Source organism: Alligator sinensis, unplaced genomic scaffold (genome assembly GCF_000455745.1).
Source record: "Alligator sinensis unplaced genomic scaffold, ASM45574v1 scaffold488_1, whole genome shotgun sequence".
In the NCBI taxonomy this organism is placed as follows: Eukaryota; Metazoa; Chordata; order Crocodylia; family Alligatoridae; genus Alligator; species Alligator sinensis.
The window spans coordinates 274,171-287,677 of NW_005842970.1; the positions used below are offsets into that span (position 1 = coordinate 274,171).

General features: G+C 39.6%; 1 protein-coding gene across 4 annotated transcripts in view; it reads right to left on the reverse strand.

Moving 5' to 3' along the window:
• The window catches only part of CCDC102B (coiled-coil domain containing 102B), a 420,613-nt gene that overhangs the window by 174,913 nt on the left and 232,193 nt on the right, over positions 1 to 13,507 (reverse strand). For all 4 annotated transcript variants that reach the window (XM_025192829.1, XM_025192830.1, XM_014526198.2 and 1 more), the window contains one exon: positions 4,492 to 4,662. In XM_025192829.1, the coding sequence (XP_025048614.1) occupies positions 4,492 to 4,662 (171 nt within the window). The remainder of the gene's footprint in view (positions 1 to 4,491; positions 4,663 to 13,507) is intronic.

The window sequence follows — 13,507 nt, forward strand, 5'->3', positions numbered from 1 at the left end:
ATATTGAGTCAAAGTTTTTAGCAAGCTATCTGCAATGATTCCATGATCTCGAGTGGAAATGGCTAATTAAGATCCCATCAGTGTGTGTGTGTACAGTTAGAATTATTTTCCCCCATGAGCCTTACTTTGTAATTTTCAAAATTGAATTTCATCTACCACTATACTGTTCACTTACAGAGTTTTCTGAAATCTTTCTATATGACACTAAAATTCTTCGCCAACAAGTTTCAATTTCACTAAACAAAATTATCTTGCATCACATGCAGGTTTTTTTGCCACCTCCCTATTGGGATATCCTCTTCTTGTTCCACCTCCTCTTTGCTGACTTTTCCAGGTCACTTATGAAAATAGGCTGCAGCACAAATCTTTCCGGAAGCCCACTGCTTACCTGCCTCCATTGTGAAAAATGGCCAATTGTCATTTTTTTGTGTGTCTCTTTTTTCAATCCACAAGAGGATCTTTCCTCTGTTCCAATGACAGCTCAGTTTCTTTGAAAATCCAAATACAGTATAATCAACTGGATGTCACTTATCAACATGATTGTGACACCCCCAAGAATTCCAACACATTGGTGAGATGAGATCGCTTTATAAAACTTATGTTGTCTCTTCCTTAGATGAGTCTGCTGTTCCATGGCTGCTGTCACCAGTCTGTTGTTCCATGGCTCACCTCCAGCACCTTTTTAAAGACTGATGTTACATGGGCAACCACTCAATCCTTTGGCAGAAAGGCTGATTTTAGAGAGAGGTTACATACTGTCACTAACATTTCTGCAATTTTGTATTTGAGTCACTTCTGATCTTGAGAAAATACCACCTGTTACTTCTCACTGTACAATTTATGAATATCTTCTAATATCTCATTTATTATCATCTCAGTTTGAGCCAGTCCTTTATATTTATCTCATAAAAACAATTTATCTGATGTGGGAATCTCCTCAACATCATCTTATACAAAATATTCATTTAGTGTCACTGCTGCTGTCTTATCTACCCTGAATCCACCTTTGCACCCTGGTCATCTAAGGGCCCCACCAACTCTCTGGCAGGCTTCCCAGTTCTGATGTACTCTATATATATAAAAATAGAAAAGATGTGTATATATAAAGACATATTATGACCTTTTAGGTCTCTGGCAAACAGTCTTCAAATTTTTTTGGCTGTCCTTATCATGCTTTTACACTTAGGTTGCCGGGGTTTCTGCAATTTTCTATTTTCCTCAGCTTGAGTTATAGATCTCATTATGGTAGGCACTGTACAAACACTGAGCTTCATATACAAGAAGTTAAACAATGGGTGCTACCACTATACAAGATGATATTTGTTTTACCAAAGAACTCCAGAAACAAACAAAAAAGAAAAACTCTAGTTGCAGACAAAAAAATTGTGAAAAATTTATAATAATCTCAGTAAAGACTGTATTTGGGTTTTTTTCATTGAAATCTCCATGCCAGTTTTAACTACTTGTGTTCTAAATACTACATAGAATAAGGAGTAAATCTGGAATCAGCACAGATTGCTGCATTATTCTGCATAAATCAGACTTCCAGGGTCTTAACTGAATGTCTAGAATGTCTTCAAATATGCCTTCAAAATCTGCTAAAACAGACTACAGCTATAAATGAACTCCTAAGAGTGCCAGTGAAAATTAATATGGATCATGCAATAAAATAAAAAACAGCAGAGTCAGAAAGACTGAAAACTTTCCATTTTCCTGTGGGTTCAAGAATAGAAATAATCAGGTTGAACATTTCACCCTGAATACACAAGATAATTTCCTGGCAATAGAGCATATAGAGCAACAAACTGTTTTTGAGGTTGATTAAAGACATATTGCTTATTGTATCACAAACACAATTTTTTAGTCTACTGAGTGCATCAATGTGCTACTGATAATTTAAATCTGAGTGTTAGGAATAAAAGGGAAACCTTATTTGCAAAAATAATCTTCCTCGGACAGTACTTAAGAACATTTCCATGTTTCTGCTAAATCATAGGTAAACAACTGCAATAGGAAAGATAAGATAAATAGCTAATCTGATAGTTTCTTGAAATATAGAGTATATATCTGCTTTCTCTTCCTCTTAAACAAGAATTTTCATAGCAATCGTGTAATATTGTGTTTAGGTGATTAATCCTGCAGCAGCATTTTACAAATATAGCTGACACAAGCTCTATAGGCAGGGGACAAAAAAGTGACATCTATAATATCTCTCTCAACATGCTGGTTTCAGCATCATGTACTTGGTAATATTCTTAGCTCCTCTTGCTAATGGCCGAAATTATTTTCTTTATTCTGCTGATAACCCCATAACTATAGTTCATAAAGGACAACTGCTGAAGAAAGTACTCCCTATATTTTATCAGAGTGAACTTAGGAGGAGATTGGCACGAAAGAAATGGAAATCTTACATTTTTTCACAATGTAGGGACACAGTGGGCAGTAACTTTGGACAATCCCTACTTACAAAGTATGCATTTCAACTCTAAAAAGTTGTGTTTTTTTATTTTATGTCTATACTTTCCTTAGTTAACCCTCCTTCTGACAATTTTAACCAGAGCTTTAATTTGGATTGCTCATTTCTTAGACCAGTTTCTAAAAGAGAGGCCTACCAATTAATTTCCAATAAAAGCAGCTGAGTGTCAGATAACAGCAGTGACTGTGTTTCTGCTATTGATTTAGATAAGGAGTGAAAGTTTTTATGCTTCACTACCAATTTCCTGACTGTCCCATATCCATCAGGATTTTCTTTATAAAACTATTATTTTTCTAGACTTCTTCATTGTACAAGTTTTGCTTTTTCTCATTTCATCTTCTACTATGTAATTAATGGACTCTAAAAATCAAATGCATATAGGGCCAGGAAAGCATACTGCCTCTAAAGCAAAGGCTGTTCTTCTAAAATATAGGGAATAAGAGGAGCCTTACTGTAATGGCTGTGTACAGCAAACAGCAATCAGAGTAAAAAACTAAGTTTTCAGCCCTGTTATTGGGCATACTGATTATCCTACAAGAAAGCAGCTACTAATTATGGCACTGGGGACAGGCTACATATCTTAAGGGAAAGAAATGCATCATCAATAGAGATTGGTGAAATGTTTTTAGCAAATATGTGAAGTTCAGTATCAGAGGGCTTATCTGTAGCACAGTAATCAGGTCATTCTTAGGTGCTTCCAAACCACTGCATACTCCAAACTCAGAAATACAGCAGGGAGATACTCAGGTTTTAAACTACAATAACAATATTCTATTTTGCCCTAGTCATTAAGATATTTCTCCTCTGTCATAGAATTAGCACAAATTTCTGCAGCAGTGGCAAAGTAGCATTTTCTCATGCTGTGACAGATGTTCCTTGTAGGCCCTGAAAGATACTCAACAAAGCTGTCTGTCAGGGAAATATATATACACACACCCCAGCCTGAAATGACTTATTTTTTCCCTTCATTTTTCAATAACTTTCAAATTCATTTTAGCTATGTCAGGTTGGACCACTGAATGATGGTGAACCCTAATTCACTAGTCACTTTTCAAAATACAAGCCATCTTTCTTTACATGCTTTGGAATATCTAGACAGGTTTTTAAAGAGGAGAGAAGAAGCCCATAGCAAAGATTTATGGAGCTCTCTTCTTCAGGCAATATCACTAAACATTCTATGAATGCAAAAGATGTTCTTTCCTACATTTTGCCCTCCATAAGGTGGCTGAGGATTTATATCATTTCCTCATAAAAAAAAATTCTACATTTTTGTGGGGAGGGTACTATTCGCAAAGCATGAACCACTTTAAACCATCACTTCCTCAGATTAAAGTCCCCCCTTACCAGACAGAGAAGAAGAAATAATTGAAGCGAGGCAAGAAGAAAAGGAGCACAGGTATATACATTTTTAAATAGGGATACATGTCTAATCAATACATTCCTCAACACACTTCTTTTGAGCAAGAATAAATTAAATCATCATGGAGGATTTTGTTCCTAAATTAGGTAAACAAGGTAAGGGTAATTAATGAAAAAATGGGTTAATTTACAGCTTGGTACCTAAAAGAAAATATTTAGCAGCAGATATTTGTGCTGTGGTGATTTTTAACTGTTATTTTATATATAAAGCCCCCTTCTGCAAATGCATTCTTGGAGCTGAACAATCAGTATTTCCATAATTTGTTCCCCATGGTATGTTAAAATACAATCTCTTTTGTGTTTAGGTTTTATATGCATACACGTTTTGTAGAATTCATCCAGCTGTCCAATGCTTATTTGACATTTTTAGTGCAAATGCAATACAAGTCTATTTATGTAGAATCACAATGATCTTGCATGGGTAGGGCAATAGATAAAATGACCAAATGTGTCAAATTCTATGTCTCATTTCCAAGACTGGGTCCATCAATAGATACAACTCTACAAATATTTAAACATAGTAACTGTATTACTCTTAGATACACGAATAAAAAGCAAGTGACAAGAGGTTTTTTAGTCGTGAAATTTTTAAATACCTCATCTTCTGCCTGATTTAGCCCCCTTTTTAGGTCTTCCACACGAATTCTCAGCTGCTTAACTTCAGCCTCATGTTGTTCGACTATCTTGTTTGTATGCATCAGTTCTGCCACTTTATCTTGATACTGCTTGTTTAGCTTGTTGTGAGCATGCTGCAGATCAAGGATCTCCTTTTAAAGAGGGAAAAAAGGCAGTTAAACACTGTATCATGTCTACAGCTATACCAGCAATTCCCCTGTACTGTGAACCAGCAAAAGCCATTTTTTATCAGTCTAACTGTGTCTAAACTAGGTAATTTGCAAACATAATGAGGCCAAAGAAACATCTACCACTATGCCAATTTTACTATAATAGCAAAAGTTACTAGTGTATACCAGGCATAAGACACATTCAGGAGCTGTTGTACATTAAAAAAAACCCCAAACCCTCCTAAATGAAGCTTTCTATAGGGATGACCACTACCAGACTCTCATATCAAAAGACCAGTGTGTTCCACTTATTTTTAGTCACACAGGCAGAATATTGTATTTCTATAATTTAAAATCAGTAAAATTTAAAATGCAGGGACCTATTCAGAACATCTTACAAAAAATGTAGTTGCAGATCTAAGCTGTTGTAAAGTGTTGAAACTGTATAAAATTATAACCAGTAGAATATCTGTCCCAAGGCATTTTATCACAGTATTGTGGCCATGTCATCCTACTACTAAAGAAGAAAAAGTCCCTTCAGTGGCATAGTGCATATTATACTGTAGCCATAAAAAATGTCAGGGGTATTTGTGTCTGAGAAATAGTGCTCTGAAAATTAAGAGATATTTTACCACAAAACACAGTTGTTGTTACAGGTAATCAAGAGAAGATTCCAAATGACCAAAATCCTTGTGGTGACCATTTCAAGGCAGAGGAAACAAATATTACAATAAATATGAATCAGTTTCTGGAACAATGGAATAATAATAGCAACAACAACAACAACAATAATATACTGCACATAACTGTTTTCTCTTGCCAACTTTTATATAAGTACATTATGTACTTTCATGATTCATTAACCCCTCTCGTTTGTGCTAAGGGAGTGATTGTTTGGCCATAAATCTGGAACATGTACAAAGCAAGATGAGAGTGAAGTGAAAAAAAAAGTGTTACCTTGGAAAGAAACAATATGCATATGAGAGTTAGTTCCCTAGCAAATGTTATTTCCATTAAGCAACAGGTAATGTTGTTGATAGAAACTGTCAGGCCATGTGACCTGCTTCACATTCAGAGGGCAAGCTCTCCAGAGTGGAACATAGGGCCCTGGGAACTTGCTCTGCCAGCACTTGCCAGCAAAGGGAGCTGGAGAGCTGCTGGCAGGGGCTATCAGCCCCCCTTCCACACCTTCATCTGTGCTGCTAAATGAGAAATGATTTCTGAGCTCCCCTGGGAGAAGCTGCTTCCCTGACCCTAGCACATGGCAGGGGAGACCTGTGCAAATGGGCAGGAAGAGAAAGGAGTGGCAGGGCTTGTACTCTCCTGGACCACCTTATGAGGTGCTTTGGTGTATATGCTTTAGCTCTCCCCATCTTGTCCCCACCAGCAGATTTCCAAATAAATCCCCTCCCTTCCTCTGAGATTATTATTATGTGTATGTTAATCCTGTTGTGTTGTGTGTCTGTTTACACTTTGCTTCTCAGAGGGGAGAAGTACTAATCTCTCTTCAATGAAGCAGGTTTGAAGGGTGGTTGATGAAAGGGAAGAGAGTGAATCATGACTTCGTCTGCAGAGGCACCCTGTGGCAACAGAGTTCAGCATGAGCCACAGAGTTACCTTGCAGGAAGGGGAGTGAGGGGACAAAGAAGTCTAACCTGGGATGCTGGAGGACCGTATACTATTACCCTACATGTAGCATGTCACATATTCAAATTAATGTGCAGCACAAATGAGCTGCAAAGATATTCTATGTTTTACAAGTAACACCTTTGTGGCTGGATGGCCATCTCTGTGGCTTGCTATCAAGTGGTAAATTGCTTAAATGTGTGGCATGTTACAATGTATTGCTCTATTAAAAGATTAATTGCATTTCAAATGTAACATCTATCAGGAACCTTTCTTTGCTTAAATAAAAACTTTGCTTATGAACAACTTATCATGAATTTGTTCTCTCTCTGGCTCCATCTCTCTCTCTCCATTGCACTAAAGTCAGTTTAAACACAAACAGAGCCTCTTTTCTGAATACATCAAACATGAGCACACTTCAAGCTAATGCAAGACGACTGATATTGTAGTTAAGCGTTGTGTCTTTTATTTGGAAAACTTAGTAGATGTTAGATAGCCATCATTAAAAAATGATAATATTTTCTTTGTTGCCTAATTAGGCCATCTCATTTCCCTTTCTGAATCCTTCCATTTTATGGATCTTAAAGTGGTGCAATTTTCTTTCTACAGTGCTGGAAAGCAGGGGAAATTTAATCTATCCCCATTCAGACTTACTGTGGTGCCAGAGATGAAAAGAAATCTCCCTTTCATGTACATGAATCCTCCAAGTCTTACAGCGGTTCTTTTAAGATCTGTTACCTTGTGTTCCCTCTCACGAAATTCCTTTGCTAAAACTGGTGAATAACATTACTTTTTAAAGCTCAGCTAATGAGTCTGTTCTTATGACATAAATGTTACGGTCCATTCTCAGGAGTCCTGAGTTGCATGTACCATAACCTGCTGTCCCTAGCTGATACTTTAAAAAGTTGCCTTCACCTTTATCTCAGATATCTGAAAGCACAGATTTCCAACTTGCGTACAGATGGAACTGGAAGCCATCCAAAGGCTGGTGTGTGTACAAAATGCCAAATAGCAAATGACAAGAATCCAGCATAAGAAGTTAATTATCAACTAAATGTTCTTGTTGGAAATTTTGTTCACTTCACTTCTTCCAATAAATCCTTGAATGTAAAGAGAGACAGTAAAAATAAGATTGTGTCCTAAGAAGTCTTTTTCTTTCCATTCCCCATATATATAAACGGATGTATAAACTAATTTTCCCTAACCAAAATTAGATTACACAGGGACCAGCTTGTAGGATACTGTTTATAGCAATTTAAAACAATCTATTCTATTCTGTAGACCACACAAAATGGCTTGAGAATGCTGACCAGCTGAGATTGCTTGCTTCTGTTTTTGCACGTAAACCATAGATATATTTTTATTAGATTTTTATGAACTGCAGAGTGACAACATGTATTTGAAGACCTAAAAACCATTTCCAGAGAGCCATCAATTCCCAGAGTAGTTGAAAATAGTATTTTTCTTATTGGGGTTCTTTTCCAATTTGGCAATACAGCCAAATTTAGATACTTATGCATTCCCCTGATGCCTATAGATTCATAGATTCATAGATGTTAGGGTCAGAAGGGACCTCAATAGATCATCGAGTCCGACCCCCTGCATAAGCAGGAAAGAGTAGAAGTTCTTCCTAATGTCCAGTTTAAATCTGCTCTCTGCTAGCTTGTGGCCATTATTTCTTGTAACCCCGGGGGGCGTCTTGGTGAATAAAACCTCACCAATTCCCTTCTGTGCCCCTGTGATGAATTTTTAGGCAGCCACAAGGTCGCCTCTCAACCTTCTCTTGCGGAGGCTGAAGAGGTCCAGGTTCTCTAGTCTCTCCTCGTAGGGCTTGGCCTGCAAGCCCTTAACCATACGAGTGGCCTTTCTCTGGACCCTCTCTAGGTTATCCGCATCCCTCTTGAAGTTGGTGCCCAGAATTGCACACAGTACTCCAACTGTGGTCTGACCAGCGCCCAATAGAGGGGAAGTATCACCTCTTTGGATCTATTCGTCATGTATCTGCTGATGTATGATAAAGTGCCATTGGCTTTTCTGATGGCTTCGTCACACTGCCGACTCATGTTCATCTTGGAGTCCACTAGGACTCCAAGATCCCTTTCCACTTCTGTGCCACCCAGCAGGTCATTTCCTAGGCAGTAAGTGTGCTGGACATTTTTCCTCCCTAGGTGCAGCACTTTGCATTTCTCCTTGTTGAACTGCATTCTGTTGTTTTCTGCCCACTTGTCCAACCTATCCAGGTCTACTTGCAGCTGTTCCCTGTCCTCTGGCTAATGCATGCTGTCCACCGAGCACAAAGTAAAAATGTGGTGTTGTAGAGGCTAAGGGGAAAGACATTTCATTGACAGCTATCTTATTTTCCCTGTAAGAAAAAGGATGGGGAGCAAGGGTTGAGAAATGGCCGGGAGTAGAATTGTACTGTGTATCTTCACAGAATTGCTCTGAAAATCCACAGGTGTAAGGTAACTCCACTCCATTCCTCCATGATATGCTGCCAAAGGGAGAGGAAGAGGAAAGCAACAAATAAAATTGGCCTAAACTTCCATCCATAATTATTCCAAAGTACATGTTAATTTCTGAAGTATGATGCTAGATGCAAAGGGCTTCTCCAAAGTAGATTGTGTAGCATAAGGAACACACAGGAGGTCTAAAAATGACATGACCCATATCATTGTTGTCTTCTTCCACATTGATTGCAGAAGGAACAGAAGAAACTAAGGGTATAAATAGATATCAACAAAAGAAGCAGATTGGGTTGTTTTTAGATATGTCCCAGCACAGCTGGTTCATTTCAAAGCACATATGGCCCACTATCCTGCCCAGTGATCATGCAGGACAACAAGCAACATGTTCCCTATGTTCAGGGTGCATCTCTGTAAACTGGGAAAGCTGGGGTTCCATGCATACAGAGACTTGCCCTGAAGATTCATGTAGGCATGTCTGTAAGCGGGGAATGCTGAGCAAATGCTTCCAGGGTTCGAGAGCCCTGATCCTCTATAAGAATTCTCAGGGTGCACAGGCCCAGGTGATATCTGTTTCCTACTTATAAGAGCTTAGCTTCCATTAAAGCTTGGCAGACCCAGGGCATGATTTTACCCAGGAAATCAACCTATCTGGCTTCACATTGATAAGAAGTATAATAAAAGATCACAGAACTTTTTACTTTCATCAGAAATCACAGAATTCAAAGAACCATGGGAACTTGATTACATAAAGAGAGGAACATTAAACACAGAATTTAAGCCTACCTTTTCAGTCACAACAATATCCTGGAATTAAGATGGAGATGGCCTGGATATCTAAAGTACCAGCAGAATGGGGGCGGTGGGGGCGGAAAGCAGCCTGCCTAGTTAATTATCCATTTAAAACTTTAGGTCATGGGAAGTTTATGAGATACATTTGATGAAAATAAATACCACAAAGTGAAAAGGGATGGGAAATAATTCTTTTCAGAATTGCCATTAGTGTGGGATTTCAGTAGCTCTAGTGTATCTGTATATTCATCTGTATATTTCATTATCAAACTATAACCTTGATTTTATTCTCAGAGACTTAAACACCCAAAAAGCTATTCTTTATCCTGTGTATTATGTTGAAACAAGTAGATGTTGGGGAGGTGAGGAAGAAATGTAGTTCCTGACAGAGCGCCAATAATGGAGGATTATTAAACCTTGATATTCTTCCATTGAAAAAGAAGCATTCATGAACAAAATGTCAAGAATAAGAAAAATTAATCTGCCCGTAGAGGCTGTTTACAAAGCAAGAGAAAAACTGGTGGGGAACTTTGTTTGAACGTGACAGGAGGGTGACCACAGGTTCATGCAATAGAAAGATTGCAACTTTACAAGAGGCAGATTTTCACCAGACATTATAGAGAGAATGACAATAAACCAGAAGTAGAAATCAGTGCTCCAGAGAAGGAAAAAGAGAAATGATCCTGTACACACTACAGGTCCCAGACTTGCATCAAGTGAAGAACAAAGCTTTATTTTACTGCTTTAGTGCTTTTGGTTGTATACACACACATCTTGTGCTATCTAAAGAGCAACTGGCTTTGTAACCTCTGTAATGCTTAAAGTGTTATGTACTTACACTATCACAGATTCAGTGAATGGTCAACTATAACTAGAAAACCCACAGGGCTGGAAGTATGGAAAAGGCATACCTGGACAGGGATATTTTATAGAGGAGAGGGTTCAGCATATGTCTGAAGGTATAGGGGGATAGCTAGAAAATGATATTTAGAGGTTTGCTTTTAGGAATTGGCTTGTAGGTAAAATAGAGATTGTATTAGAACAATAGTTGAGGGGAATGGCAAGGGTTGATTGATTTCTAAAAGCCTGTTTCTCGCAGTTTTACAGCCTTCAAGGCAGATAAGGTGTTTGAGACCAAAAAACATACACATCCTGGGAAACAGAAAACATCCTAACTTTATTTTCCTAATAGAGATAAGCCTGCCTCCAGGGCTACAGTGCTCACTTGCAAAAACCCTGGGGATTTCCAGTTTTAAATTAAATGACCAAATTAAGGTGTGGGTATGTGTTTGGTTTATGAAGACCAGATTTTAGCTGAAAAAATGGACAGCATGATGGCCCCAAGGGAACCAATTGATGATACCCAGAAGTGAAGAGTCATCAGTGGAAAAAGAATACAAAACAAGTTTTCAAAATACCAAGTGAGCATCGGATTCTGACCTCCAAAGTTGCTGATGTCAGACATTCAAGCAAAAAACTTCGAAGTGGCATTTACGTACTGGCCGGTCGCACCACTTGCCTTCCATATATTCTGGGCACTGGGGAATATGAGTAATATGTGTTGTAATCATCTTACTTGCTTTGCCTGCATTGCTCTTATTTCCTAATACTGTGTATCAATAAAATTCACATAATATGAACCGGAGGAACTGTGTTTGGCCTGAAAGCTGTGCTCACCCAGAGCAAGCTATCAGGGCTGGGCTGTGAATCTAGTACCAACCCAGGGCAGCTGAACCATGAGATCTCATTTGTGTGAAAGATTACAATAGCAAAACCAAAATAACAGAACTGTTTCCAGCACGGTGAGAACCAAATAATGCAGCCTGGTGACTATCCAGGACTATCCTGGTGCCTACCAGGTCTATGATGTGATGCTATATAACTTTTTGCCTCTTCAGGTAAATTGTTAATATAATTAATAATAACATAATTATAGCGCTGGTTTAAAGAAGGCGGAGGTAAAGTAGCTATTAAGCATTTCAACATGCTGCTTCTTTTTCTTATGTCCTTGTCATAAATTAGATGTTTCTTCCAGAATCATGCACAAGTGATGGTGCTTTTGGTTGCTGAAGCAAGGTCCTCCTTTATACAGGTCTCATAAAGGAGCTGGCAAATGAGCAGGTGCTCCATAGTCTGCACTTCACCACAGTCACATATATTCGTGTCATTAGATTAGCCCCATTTGATCATGTTTGGTTTTGATCTTCCAGTTTGCATGCAGAGGTGATTCAGGTATTCCCATGTTGGCCAGTCTACATTAGTCTCTCTGGCAAGGTCCTTTTGGGGTCCCAGGTCCATTTCAAAGCATCTGATTGCCAAAGGCGGTGGAAGGTCAGGGCTAATGGGGCTTAACTTCCCCATGCGTGGGGCAGCGGTGGCAGCGCAGAGGACTGCAGGGCAGCCTGGGTGTGGGCTCTGGGCAGCAGCAGCAAGAGGGGAGGGGCAGGCACAAACTCAGACACACAGCTGCAGCCACAGTTTGTATGCAGCCAGGATTGCAGCTCAGCAGTATATGAAGCACTGCCCAGCATGGCAAACAAGTATGTGAAGGGGAAGAGGCATGGGGGGGAGGTGGGGAGGCAGATCAAGTGAGGAAGGTAATGGGGCAGAGGCAGAGCCAGGTTCTGGGGTGAATGGGGGCCCGGGGCAGGTTGTGGGACAGTTGAAGCCCAGGCGGCTCATCCAGGGGGACTGTAGGGTTCTCCTGGGGAGGTATGGGGGGCATATATATGCCCCCTGGATTTATGTGCGGGGCAGAGGTAGGCTGCTGCTGTGGGCTGGGCTCTATGCCCCGTTGCTGCTGCCTCAGGATACCGTGTGCCTGCTGTCACCTATCTAGTATTAGATGTTGTTCAATATGAGGTGAAAGGCATTAACTGAAAATAAGATGTTCATGTAGTTTACAAAGATGGCACAGAAGTGACTAAAGTTCTCTGGGCTAGAGGCATCCTTCCCTGGCTTTACAGAACTATTACATGGGTTTGTCACCATGGTTTATGTATTCTAAGGGTTGATGAGCAATTCTTAAAAATACGTAATACACCTAACTTGCAGCACTGTAGAGATTGATCTGCTCCATGCATGTCATTGAGTCCAGCTGCTTTGCTGTTCTTCAAGTGACTTTTTCCAGCATCAAGTTAATCCATTGTGTATAGCGTGCTAAACTGATCTTCCTTCAGACCAGTTTGCCATCTAATCCATATTTTAGGCTATTTGTTTGAAGATTTACCATTGAATAGAAGTTAGTGACCCACCCCGTTGGCGGTGATGTTGTAGTATTGATGTACTTTCTTTGGATCATTACTCAGCTTGTGAATGGTTAACTATGCTTTGCTGCTAGTGTGGGTCATATCTATTCCTTCAATCAATTTTTTCCATTTCCATCACCTTTCTTCTTGGGGCTTGTCAGTTAGGGGTGTTCGTGTTGCAATAGTGTTTTCTGAAAAAAGATCTCTTTGAAATATTTGCTGGTATTTTCCATATTCAGTTCCTATCATCAGAGTAAACCCTAATATATACTCAGCTCTGCCTCCTCAAGGTATATGCCTCTTGGAGGTTTTGATAGTGCGTTTACAAAGAGGTCATAGTTATCTGAGACTAGTATGATTCATAGATGCTAGGGTCGGAAGGGACCTCAGTAGATCATTGAGTCCGACCCCCTGCATAGGCAGGGAAGAGTGCTGGGTTCAGATGACCCCAGCCAGATGCCCATCTAACCTCTTCTTGAAGACCCCCAGGGTAGGGGAGAGTACTACCTCACTTGGGAGCCCATTCCAGATTTTGGCCACCCTAACTGTGAAGGAGTTCTTCCTAATGTCCAGTCTAAATCTGCTCTCTGCTAGCTTATGGCCATTATTTCTTGTGACCCCCAGGGGCGCCTTGGTGAGTAAAGCCTCACCAATTCCCTTCTGTGCCCCCGTGATGAACTTATAGGCAGCCACAAGGTC